Source organism: Eretmochelys imbricata, chromosome 21 (genome assembly GCF_965152235.1).
Source record: "Eretmochelys imbricata isolate rEreImb1 chromosome 21, rEreImb1.hap1, whole genome shotgun sequence".
Lineage (NCBI taxonomy): Eukaryota > Metazoa > Chordata > Testudines > Cheloniidae > Eretmochelys > Eretmochelys imbricata.
The window spans coordinates 2,196,673-2,209,926 of NC_135592.1; the positions used below are offsets into that span (position 1 = coordinate 2,196,673).

At 50.0% G+C, this 13,254-nt stretch overlaps 1 protein-coding gene across 1 annotated transcript in view; it reads right to left on the minus strand.

Annotated features, from left to right (window-relative positions):
* TAFA3 (TAFA chemokine like family member 3) overlaps positions 1-13,254 on the minus strand; it is a 74,430-nt gene that overhangs the window by 37,227 nt on the left and 23,949 nt on the right. The window contains exons 3-4 of the mRNA XM_077839560.1: positions 10,593-10,742; positions 4,220-4,344 (exon numbers count right to left, since the gene is read on the minus strand). Of these exons, the coding sequence (XP_077695686.1) occupies positions 4,220-4,344; positions 10,593-10,742 (275 nt within the window). The remainder of the gene's footprint in view (positions 1-4,219; positions 4,345-10,592; positions 10,743-13,254) is intronic.

Below are 13,254 nucleotides of genomic sequence, written 5' to 3' on the forward strand. Positions count from 1 at the left end.
CTGATACACAGATGTAAGTTCTTTGCAGCTTATTGTTCTGGGTTTGTACAGAACCTAGCATAAGGTGGTCCCAGTCCTTGATTCACCTCACTATCGATAATAATAATAAAGTCTCAGGGCCATGGTGTTGGGAGAAGGAGGCAAAACTTAAAACCTAAACTGCGAAGGGCTGGGGTCATTGCCTGTGGTAAAAACAGCAGCAGGGGATTTTCCAAGGGCGGTTTCCCCATATTTTCCACAGGACCTGATTCTCCATTGTAGCCACTGACCCCAGGGCAGAAGGGTGTCAAACACCATCATTCTGATTTGGAAGCACCACACACTGGTGCCAGTGACTACACAGTGTTGGGACAGGCCCAGGCTGTTTTTGTTCGCAGGGTGCAAGGTGTGGTCACAGTGGGAGGTGTGAAGGGCTCCTGCCTTCAGCCCTGTAGCCCTCCTGGAGCTGGTAGGACCATGTGGGTGTAGCTCAGGGAACCATTCGACCCAGGTGTCGTATCTGAATCTCCCCGAGTTCACACTAGCAGGGTTTCAGTCCCCCTCTGCACTCACTTTGCAAAGATTTCATTGACAACACAAGGTGCAGGGGAATGGGTCGCTCCTGATTTACATTGGCGTGCACTGGGGGTACCTTCACTAAAGATGGCACTTACACTGGTGTAAAGACAGTTTAGGAGCAGAATCAGGCCCACTGCACTGAACTGAAATGGCAACTCCTAAAGGTCACTCTGTAGCGGGAGTGCTGTCTAGTGGTCATAGCAGGGACTGGGGCTCAAGATTCCTGAGCTCTATTTCCAGCTCTAACTCACTGCATGGCCTCAGGTGAGTCACTTCTCCGCTGTGTGCCTCAGTTCCCCAACTGTAACCAAGGGGTAACAACCCCACTCCATAGGAACGGCACACGGCCTATTCAATTCCTGTTGGTGGCAATGGAATAAAAATCTAAATGCAACTCTTGCACCATGCAATCTGGAAAAGAAGATGCAGCCTGCACAAGCCCCTTAGACAGGCTGCAGGGACGTGGGTGTGAGGGAGCGCATGTCAGCATGTCTGTATATTCAGAGAGACAAAAAAAAATTTTTTTAAATGGTCTCCCAGCCTTTTAAACGTTGGGTTGTACTAGCGACCGTGGATAATTTTACAGCCTTCAGATGTTTATACCCTATTTACCATCACAATGTCCTTTCTTACTGATTTCATAGCAGGGCTAGAGCTTTCTCTCCAGGCACCCATGAGAGGTGTAGCTGCATTTGAAATATTGCTATTTAAATTCCATTCCTGGCCACTTGTGCATGCCAAGTACCAGGCACGTTCAGCAGGAACAATTCAGCAAATCCATGCACAATGGCAGGAAGATCAAACTGGAAGCATTAAAAAAACCCTCAACAGAACAGGATAATTTGTGCTCAGCACAGACCCACAGTTAAGGGGACGAAACGTGCTTATTATTCAACTAACCAGCTGCGAATACAGCACCAGTTAAACCTAAGCATTCAAAGAGGACTGGAGAGAAGACAAAGGAGCAGGGGAGCTGGTGTAAACGACGCAGAGAGAGGAAGGAAGAGGGAATGAGTTTACCAGTAGAACTGTTCAGACATTTTTCATCAAAACAGTTTTTGATTAAAACAGCCCTTTTTGTCTAAATCAAAATGTTTCTAAAAATGTGTTTAAGGAGGAGGAGGAAAAGGAAAGGAAAGGTGGAGACTAAGAACGGGAGGTCAGGCTCAGAGGGAGTAGGAGCCTCCTAGCCTGTGGTAGGCCAAGCAGTTCTAAAGCCTGTATATAGTTGAAAACTGGTGGTGGGAAACTGATCACGAATAAAGAACACAGGTGTTGCACCAGACCGAAGTGTCCCTGATTCTCGGAGGAGAGGTGCCAAGGGGCCGAATCCAGAGTGGAGCAGCTTGGGTACCCCATTACAGGGTGGCAGCATACTTTCAGTGTTGCCAACTCCAGCAATTTTTTTCATGAGTCTGGTGATATTTAATGTTTTCCTTAATGCCCCAGGTCCTGGAGTCATGTGATTATGAGAAAATCTTAGCTTTCATTTATTTAAAAAAGAAAAATAAGTTTCTAGCTTTCCTGGTGGCAGAGAAAAGCTTGAAAATGTGTCCGTATAAATATTCCGAAACCAGATGGCAAATAAAAATAACCCAGCATTTACTATTTTTTCATTCTGATGATTTTTAAATCAATGCCATGATTTTTTCATGAGCTTTGACCACTCAGTGTTAATGATATTGTATTTTGCAGGGGTCAATTGTAGAGTTTTAACAGGCAAATCCCCTCCCTGCTGAAAAATAATTTGTGACAAAGTTCTTCAGAGGAATGAGTTCTCCCTCTTCGCACTCGGGGATGAACTGTGACAACATCACACTCGCCTCTCATTTATCTGTAGTTTGAAATTATTTCCCAAATGAGTTCCCTGAAGAATACTTGCTCTGGAGATTGTTTGCTAATGGAAATGGTCAAACTGCTGTGAGCAAGCAATCCAACACATCCAGCTGATTTTCCTGCTCGTGAACGGTGACTGAACAGACTTGAATAGATGCAAACGTATTCAATAGTTGCAATTATTTAACAGGATGTTTGATGCATATTTCCCCCTGCGGATTGTTTATGCACACTCTGCTTTGGGTGCTGCTTCCAGTCTCAACGCATTGTAATTTGCCAGTCATGTGGAGTGGCGGGGGCGTGCCCAGAACTTTCTGAAGACCAGGCCTCTTTAAGCAGTCTCAAGTTGAGCACCAAAAAACACTGGGTGCTTTGGAAAATGTCAGACTCCATCTTCAGGTTGCAGCTAGTCCAGAGGGAAGGGCAGATGAAAGCAAAGTGCATCTTCGGAGGAGTACCGTAAATGGCTTTGTCCCCTGGCAGAGCATCAACAGTGCTCCTGGGGGAGACACCTGGACTGCAGCAGCTCCAGCACCCTTCACAACTGAACTGTCCCTTTCAAGAACTTGGAGTCATCACGCTGACGTCCAATTAAGATCGCGATTGAGGGGAGAGGGGAGGGGAATTAAATAAGCAATATAAACGGGGGGGAAATGAGAATGGTCTGGAAATACAGCCGCAAGTGCTCATCAGTATTTGATGCCTGTGCCAGGGGAGGCAGCTCTGACATTCATAAAAACAGTTTAGCACGAACACGCAATTTGTGGAGGAAAATAATAATAATAAATAAATCCCTGCATCACTTTTTTGAAGGATAATTTTACAGCGGGGGGGGGGGGGGGGGTGCAGGGTGAGCAAAGCTAAAGCATAAAGAATAATTATACTCAACTGTATGAACAATGATTACAAAATTATGCAACTGATTAACCATGACATACATGTAATTACTAATGAGTTTGATAAAATTTTAATTATACCTTGTTCTCCGGGGCATTCAGCAAGCCATGAAAATAATAATCATGTAGCTCTCTGTCACAGATGATTGCTCCAGCCAGGGGAGCACTGACATCCAAGAAAGCCCTTGCCTGAATCACACTGCTCTGGCAGAAGGCAGGCGATGAGGAATCTGCTGCTCCAGAGAACAGCTTGGGGAGTCTAGCACCTCACTGCAATGCCAGGACAGACTGCAAACCAGTCCTTTGTCAGCCAAGGACTAGCCTAGGAGACACTCTGATATCTTCCCCAGGAAAATCCCTCCACCGCTTCTACTTGGTGGCATCAGGTAATCACCTAACAAAACCCACCAAAGGGGTTAAACTCAGAACAAAACCCAGGGCACTAAAATGATGTCTGCCACCATCACATTGTTCACTCTGCTTGTGTGTCACAGCCCTGGCCATCCCCTGTGTCCGGCAGATCTATTTAGATGGTAAGCTCTCTCGCCAGGCACTGTCAGCTATGCTGGGTTGGCGTGGGGCACAACAGGGCCGCATTCTTGGTTGGTGCTCGGGCACTACCATAATCAGTACGAAAGACAGAGAGATGTAAAAACTCTGGGCAAGGCGCCTCACTTCTCTTCCTGCACCAGAGCGCTATGGAGGGACATTCCTGGGCTGTGAAAAGAAGGGACTAAACGCACTGACGTGAGGGAAGGGTGGAAGCTCCTCACACCAGCTCAGCCAAAGCCCTTCAGTTCTGCTCTGTAAATCCTGCCAGCTCCTCCCATCCTGAGCCCCTGCTCAGCTCTGCCAATGCCCTGTGCTCCAGATGGCTCACTCCATTTTCTGTGGCAAACGTATGGCTCCAAACAGCACTGCACACATACCTTGGTCGTCTTGACTTTGTTGCCAGTACTGCAGCTCCATCCAGACAAGTCTGGCAGCACCTTACACTCCTCCCTTTCTAGACACGGCTCCATCTGACACCACCACTTCTGGAGGACTATGGAGGCTGAAAGGAGAGAGGGCCAGTGAGAAACAGAGCAGATACGGGCAGTGTGCATACAGATGGGCTGGATGAGGGGAGAGATGGAGACAGGGTGGGGAGTTAGTATTTGCTATGAGACACGGCCGGCATTTCATCAGCAAGGAGCTAGTTTATGGAGCGGATAATGGCTTTTTGCACCCGATGAAAAGTTTTTAAATTGTTTATCAACACTGAATCAAAAATTGGAGGATTTGTTTTCTTCCTCCTCCCACTCCCTGTCCCCACCTTCTCCAGTGGCGAAAAAGGGGAGAGAAGGGAGAAAAATGAAACCAAAGAAAGGAAAGCTGGTACTGCTTCTTTCAATTCAAGTCAAACTGAAACACAGGTTTTCATTTTGCTTTGATGAAAAACCAAAAATTTCTGTGAAAATTTAAAAAAAAATATTTTTTATATTTTCTGTACCATTTTCTGGCATCCCTATTTATTTATATTCCATCTAAATTAAACCACTTTATGAAATTGGGTCAGTTTCACCAGACTTTTGTTTAGAAATGGAAAAAAGTTCCAACAATGTTGGAATGTCCCATTTTGACATTTTCTGAACAATACATTTCCACTTTTTATTTTGAAATGACTTTTTGTTTTGATTTTTTAAAATGTATTATATATTACAATGTTCGCATAATTACGTACTATGATCTATTATTTTGTGTGATATAATATATAATTATACAAACACTATGTATATAAATATAAAATACGATCGTGGGGCATGGCTTCCCCATAGCACACCCTAGTGGCCAAGCGTGGCACCACCAGCACTTTCTGCCTCAGTTTCCTCCCCCGGGGTGGGTCTCTTTGGCTCGCCACACGCTGGTCTGTGCTGGAGATGTGGCTTAGTCCCCTGCCAAGTCACAAACAAATGTAACCCCTTCTAGGGCAGCAAATGTCCAAACTAAAAAGTCCCAACAAACAAAAAGATTCTTCTGCCCTTCAACCCTCACCCTGGGCCCTGTTCCCAGCTCCTTTCTGGATCTGGGATAGAGCACTCGCCCCCAGGATGGTTCTCCTTATGGTTCCAAGCCAAACTGATCTTTCTCAGTCCTTTTTTAAGGCCCACCTGTCCATTAAGTTTGGCTCACACCCTCAGCTGGGACGCAGCGAATTAATGATGGCACAGCTGTGGCTGGCCCTGTCTTGCCTTACAGAGGCCAGTCACCCTGTGATGAATATATTATAATGCAACGCAAAACATTCTGAGACTCTAAATTGAGATGAAACATTTAGAACGAAGAGAAATGGACACAAAGTTTGGAATTTACCCTTGTGGGGAATTTGGGGGTTTTCACTCCCATTGGAATGAAGCCCGATTTTGGAATCTCAAAATGTTTCACAAAATGGCACGTTCCCCCCCCGCCCCAGCTCTAGTCCCATGCGCTCCCAGGTAAAGTGCCAGGGCGTGAGGCTCCGTGGTCACTGTGTGCTGGGGTGTTCTGGCAGCCGCAACCACATTGGGGTGAGTGTCGCGTGGCCAATTCTCTCCTGAGGTAGCAGAGTTCAGGGCTATGCCACAGAGCCCTTCCCAAGGCACCATGAGAGCAGGGACAAGCAACTGAACAGAGACAGGGCCTGCAGGTGCATTTTACTTGCACGGGAATTATTAGGCACAGAGCAGCCATCGTCAACTGTCCCAGCCCACGGCAAGCCGGCATCACCGAAGGACAGAAGACATGCAAAAGCCTGTCACCATAGCAACCTAAAGTTCAGCAACAACGTGGTCTAAGTTGAGGAATATTCATAATTTGAATCCTTAGAGGCCAGAGAGGAGGCGCCCAATGAAACGGTGCCTGAATCCCATTAACCGGGAGGTCATTAGGAATCAGGGACTCGACAGGAAACACCGGGCTAGCGGGAGGCATACGGAGAGGCATTTAACCGTGCTGAGCCACTGCTAGATCTTTTCCAGTTTGCTTTTGAAGACGAAAGGCTTGTTAGTGGTGGCAAACAAAGAGCAAACTTGGTCCTCCTTGCAAATCTAACGGCACCAGGGAGGGTGTCCTGCCTCGCTGCTCTTCCGCCAAGACCCCGCAGCGTCTTTCATCCCCACAGCTCACCCCTCTTATGTGCATTCTGTCCCCGGCAGCCTGGCTGTTCCTGGTCACTGCCCACGGGCCACATTTTAATGACAAGCAGAAGATGACTCACTTCCTTTTTAATCTGCTTGTCTTTCTTCTGGTGCAGTGGGGGGTTCCCAGCACCAGGTGTGTGTGTTGGGGGGGTCCCCCACTCACATTCTGTCCTTCTATTCTTGCCCCTGGGTAAGCTGTGCCGAAGTGAGAGCTTGGAGAGAAAAGCACTTGGGAGGCCTAGAGGCAGGCCCCGGGGAACTGCGCAAAGTTGCATTATCTTCTGTGATGCCAGCTGCTGGCAGCAGGGTGCGATGGGAGGGGCTGGTGGTGGATTGGATGAGTCACACTCAGAAGGCTGTGAGAGTTTAGGCACCTGAGACCGTCTTGCAGATGAGCCGAGCAGGGACTGGCGTCCATCTCCAGGTGCTGAGTGCAAACGGAGCCAGAGCCCTGGCCAAGGTGATCCATGGTGGTTAGTGGTGTCGGGTGCCTAGAGTGCCTGATCTGTGAAATCAGGCCCCTTTATGGAGTCTCAGTTTGGGCTCCCCAAATGGGCTCCTAAATCACTCGTCACTTTGGAGAATCTCGGTCCCACTTCCCTAGGCTAGTTCTGAAACGGCTTTGCTCAGAGCTCTGCTTTGCCCAGCGAGTTCAGTGTCTCAATACAGGGACTGTTCCTAATTGGCCCTGTCTGGCTGAAAGCTGCTGCCAGACCCAGTCCCAGCAGGCCCCCTCGTGAGGAGCCTGCCTGGTGCATGGTTTTAAAAACAGTCGTGAACATGGAACAGTGTCTGGAAACAGCTTTCAAACACGTCCCTCCCTGTAGTGCTGGCAGGGCCCTCGCAGTCAGTGTGACACAGGACGGATAGGTCCCTGGTGCTCTTAGCAGGCTGGGCAAACACCTCCAAAGCAGGGATGGGGAGGCAGGGCTAGGTTCTATTTCCAGACGTACCACTGAGACCTCGGGCAAAGAATTCCTCTGCCCCTCAGCTCCCCGTTCTGACACAGGGAGACGATGACACTCACCTCCTCCTAGCTGGAGGCATCGTGAATGGAAGCGAGAGCACCTGGGACAGACGGCACTAGACCAGTGCCAACTAGTTCTGTCTAGACTGCTGCACTTCGGGGAGGTTCGGGGTTATTTTAATTGTATTTTTAGGCAACCTCAGGAGTACCTAGAGTGTACGTATGGAGGGGTGCCCTGCTCAGTATTTGTAGAAGTTCTAATAAAATAAATCAGGGATAACTACATTCTCCTGCTCATGTGGCAGAAGACTGGCATACCCAGGGGCACGAAAGCCGTATCTGACACTTCTGCTTAACAGGCACTTGGCAGAGACTGATCACGGTGGGAGAACCTGCCAGTTTAGCATGTTTGGATTGGGAATATTTTTTTAAAAACATTCAGTGTTACAGATGTATGGAAAAATCCCCACTGCTGGCAAAACGGGGGCGAATACCCCCATCCTCAGAGGTTAGAAGGGACATTTCCTCTTCTGGCTCATCTTTCCCAGCAAGCAATCACTGCAGGGGGAAGTAATTTCATCACAAAGAGCTTCCTTTCCTGCGAAACCAGTATCATTTCTCTGCCAGCCAAGTCCTGGCATGTGTCAGTGGGGAGGCCCCACATTCGGTCAGAAGCACCACGTATTTCACAAATCTGCAGAGAGCAGGAATTTCTGCTGATGTCGCCAGAGGGAGATGGCTGCCCAGCTCTGCACACCTTTCACTTCCTCTTCCCCCCCAGGCTGCGCTCTGCACTGCACAGGCCTGCTGTTGGCTGAGTTCCCCGGTATGTCCACACTGCAGCTGGGAGTGCGCTGTCTAGCCAGGCAGACAAACTCGCACTGACTCAGCTCGAACTAGCCTGCTAAAACTAATGGTGTGGACACTGTGCACCAGTAGAGGCTTGTGTTAGCTACCACAGCTCAGACTCACACAACCCCATGTCCGAGCTCAGCTGGCTAGCCCACACCTCTGCCAGTGCTGCAATGTCTAGCTCACTGGCACCAGCCGAGCTAGCACGGGTCTGTTTATCCCAGCTGGGAGGTCGCTCCCAGCTGCAACCTCCATATACCCCAAGGGACCCGGTTTGACCTGTTTGCTCTGTCTGCTTCTGCAGAATCCTTAGTTTCTCCCACTAGGGCTGGGTAAAAGCTACTCATCCACTGAGCCTCTCCTTCATAACTACAGCAGGGAAACCATTTCAGTCACTAGCCTACTTCAGGGTATACTAGCCTCAGTAAAGTGACATTCACTACTCAGCTTTGTTCCTCCTGTGCATCTGATGCCTGCTTCGTGAGTAATTACTGGGGACCACTCTGCAGGGAAAAGGCAGCACAGAAAAGCCACTCGGGACAAAGAGAACCTGCCCAGAGACATGAAGCTTGTGCCTCTTGGCGTTGTTCACAGACACATTTACCCCACATCTGTTGCCCAGCAAACCAATAATGCACTGGGAAAGGCTCCTGCCACTTCTGATGGATCCAGTGGGACACCATGTGACACCATTCAATAAAATATAGATGGGCTGGGTTTGTCTTAGTGCTTTTCGTAGATGATTATGTGGCATGACTCTAGTCACATGTCTCACAGTCCATAGCACTAAGTCCGGGCAACAAGTGAGATCCTGGAGGGCGTCGTTACAGAGCCTAGTTCCTTCCGCTGCCCCAGATCTGCACAGTCAAAGCCAGTACCATGTACGGTGCTGGGGCCCCAGCCACACGTTAAGATGCATGCATGGAAGAGCCCATCACAGCTTTTCAGCTGCAGGGTTAAAAGCACACGCAGTTCCTTTGTTGTGCTGTAACGGAGCAGGGTTGGCTCAGCTCAGCCCCAAGGAAAGGGATTTCCCGAGCACCCTCATTCGGGGACTCTATTATCTTTCTGGGACCCATCACTTCCAAGAACAAAGGTGAAGAGTGGCAGGGACTCCGGTCTAACTGCCTGGGCTGGACGCATTTAGAACCTTTCTCGTCCCTACTCAGCTTTGTCACCTCTATAGTGCTGAGACCGTTTTCTTCCCTAGCCCCATTTCTGAGTGCTCAGCACCCACAATTGCAGCCAGATTTTCAAAAGAGACCAGCCCCCAGTGTGGACACAACGTGCTGAGCTCATTTGAAAATCTGGCTCCATGACACTTCAGACACATCTCCTGGCATTCAATCCCTCCCGTAGGGCCACGTTGCATGGGGTCACACAGCCCACAGCAACACAAGACACTGACTAGAGGGGAAAAACGCCTCAGAGACAGGGCACCTGTAACAACGGGGGACAATGGGGCTGACTAGAGCTGCTGACACCCATCCCCATGTGCAATTGCCTTCAGAGTCCATTGTTCTATCTCCTTTGCTGGGTGCCCTACTTCTAAGTCAGCCTGGGCTGGCTCTGCAGCATGAAGGCAAAGCAGGACTCCCCATGGGGACACCCGAGTGCTGTATGATACAGAAGAGGATGCTCTGCTGAGGGGCAGCAAGCACAGAGCTCTGCTATTATCTGCATCAGGCCCAAAGCAAAACAGAAAGGAACCCAGGGCAGGGACAGTCCTCATCTTCCTGGCTGCACACCAGCGCCCTCCCAGCCCCCAACAGAACACACCGGCCATTTCTAGGTCCTTCTGTGGTGCAATGGCTGGGTAATGAGCCCACCATGGGTCACTGGCCCGCATAGAACCGGGGACTTTCTGCAGCCAGGGGATGAGGCCCAGCCCACTAAAGTCAAAGGGCGTTTTCCCATTGATTTCACTGGGCTTTGCACCAAGCACCCAACGCACACGCTCCTGCCACTTGAGCAAAGGGAGCGACTCCTAGCTGTAAGCTGACACCTGGCCCCAGGTTACCGCTGGCGCCCACCGCCACGCTGCCCGAGCATCCGTACCTGGACCAGTTACGCGAGGGAGCCAGCACCAGACACACCAGCCAGCGCGTTGCATTTGAAAAGGTGCTTTTCCCCTTCCTGGGGTGGGACTGGGAGTGGGGACGCTGCAGCACAGCAAGAGAAGCTGCTTTCGCTGGAGTGGAAGTGCCTGGACTCTAGGAGGAAAATCTGTCCTGGTTGGACCCCTGGCCCCTGGTTGAAGACCCCAGAGGGTGGCCTGGGCACTCTGCTAGGCATGCGCACAGGCTTCACGCGCCGTGTACTCACCATCCACGCAGGAGGGAGCCGCACGAGTCGTCCCTGCCACCTGCCCTGGGAAGCAGGAGCATTTCACTGTCTGGGAGCGCTCTTCAATCTTGTTCTTATTGCAGCATCTGTGGGCAGCGATGACTTCGCACGTGCCAGGCTCTATGTGCACTGTGGGGAGGCAAACAACCGCACCTGACCCGGAGCTGCGTGGCCGGAGCCTAGTCCCAGGCTCTAGCTTAGCAGTTACCCCAAGCAGGCTCCAGTGAACTCCTTACACCAGCGGAGCAATGAGAAAGGCCTCTCTGCTAGAAACAGACTGAGAAACCCCAGGAGTTGCACCAACACCAGACAGGAGACAGGCTTGGGGGATCCTTCCTAATAGGCGTGGTCACAGACCCTCCGCCATCTTGCCCTCAGTCCACTGCATAACAGGGCAACGTTCCTCCTCATCGCAGAGCGCATGGCGTGAAGTCGTGCAAGGAACTGGCATGAGCTCCAGATGTCTCAGCCAGAGGAGGGGACCCCGTTAGCTCAGCGGGGCAGCCTGGCACTCTGTAAGTCAGGTTCTTACGCCCCGTCCAACAGGGCGGTGGCTGAGTGCTGACAGTTTGGGACTGTCAGCTAGAACTGCAGGACCCCGTTATGTTCTGCCATCATGTTCTCACACTCACCAGGGTTTGCGCTTTGGCTCCAGTAAGCTGCTGGGGGACACTGGCGCACACAGAGCCAATCCAGCCGCTGGCTCTCAGACTGCACCAGTGCATTGAGTCCACAACATTGTCCCAACAGCAGTGAGCAGGTGCAGTGGGAAGCTCAGGGAAAAACAGCACGTAGGGTAGCCTGCCCCTCTGCCAGCCCACTCCTACGGCTGCTCAGTAAGAACCAGCAGCACACAGGCCAATGGGAGTTTCCCCATCTCCCCAGCAGGAGAGCCCCACTCCATGGCTGCAAGTGATCAACGCAATGTTTCCAAGGCCGGGTGCCTGCTGGAAGATTGGACATCTAGCCAGGTGCTGCTGCTGAAGGAGTCTAAACCAGGCCTCAAGGCTGCTAAGCACACCCCTATGGCTGTGTCCAGTGGCTCCCCAGCCCATCTTTAAGTAGGAAGAGTGCTGGCCCTGGCTTGGGCTCATCAGACTGCTTGAGTTCTATTTACTCCTAATCACCCGCCCTGCTGAGCAGAATGAATAGCCTTTCCTCATGGCAGAGGGAAGGGCTTTACTGAAATCAGCTAGTTGGTTAGTTAATTGGAACTGAAAATGAGATGCAAACTTGATACGAGACCACAGAGAGAGGACGATGCCTCGCAATGCCTGTGGCTTCAGTCAAAACACCATCAGCTCCAGCCCCGAATGTTACAACCAAAGGGACGTTCATTCCTGGCACCGTATCCATGTGCAATCTGAGCCCCAGCCCTGGGCGTGTCTTAACTTTACAGCAACGCTGCAATGTCTTCCTGCTCAGCAGAAAGGGAGGGTGTTGTTCTGCTGCTCTTTGCCCCTCCCCCTTAAAATATTAAGGAAGAAGGGAAACGAATGCACTGGCTTATCACCTCTGGGATCCCAGCTCAGAATCTAGTTAGCATCACAAATCAATGCATTTCACTGGGTAATGGCCCATACAGCCACCATACAAATTAGCCAAACAGGTCTGGATAGACTTTGATCCCATGACCTGGGAGTGAGTGATCCCTGAAGGTCTTACTTAATGAGGACTGAAAGAAGTGAATGGAGCACCACACACTATGACAACACCCCACTGTGTTACCAGGAATACACTGCCTTTGATGGATGCAGTGATCAGGAGTCAGGCTTTTCCCATGCACCAGCACCATTATGCAGAGATGTATATGGCACATTTTCAAACCCCGCTGCCTAGCTGGACCCCCAAACCTTGCTCACACAATGCAGATGCAGTTCTTGTTCCTGTTCCGAATGAACAAAGACTGCTTGACCCTGCAAGGGGCAAAGAGACACAGTAAAGGAGAAAATCTTAAACTGAGGGCTCTAAATTCTGGGAGAGACCAAGCACCCTTCCATCCAGGGCTCTTTCTAATGACAGCTCAGCAATCCTGAGAGGAAAGCCGGTCTGCTCTGCAATGTCCTCTGTACCCAGCTGATTTAATACTGATTTAGTAATTGGGCGAAAAAACAGTCTTGTTTTTAAGGCAAATTACTCATTTTGAAACATGAAAGACATTTAATGGATGAAACTTCTTCTGCTGTCTCTCCCACAGGGCCCCCTATGCTGCAACATCTTCAAAAGCAGCTATGGGATTTAGGTTTCAGAGTAGCAGCCGGGTTGGTCTGTATTCGCAAAAAGAAAAGGAGGACTTGTGGCACCTTAGAGACTAACCAATTTATTTGAGCATGAGCTTTCGTGAGCTACAGCTCACTTCATCGGATGCGATGGGATTAGGAGACTAAGGCCCACTTTCAGAAGTGATTTGCACACTTAGGAGCCTGCCTTTCAATGACACGTGGACTCCTAAGTGCCTCAGACGTTTCTGAAAACGGGACTTACCTAGAGTCTCATTTTTTTTGCTGCCATTAATAATAAAAAATGGATAAAAGCCCATTCAAGTTTACCTGGATTTTCGCCTTGTAAATGCCCAGACTCCCATAAAAATGGTTGAGCAGCCAGCCAGGCAGCCAGATCTCTGATGCAGGTCTCTCCCTGC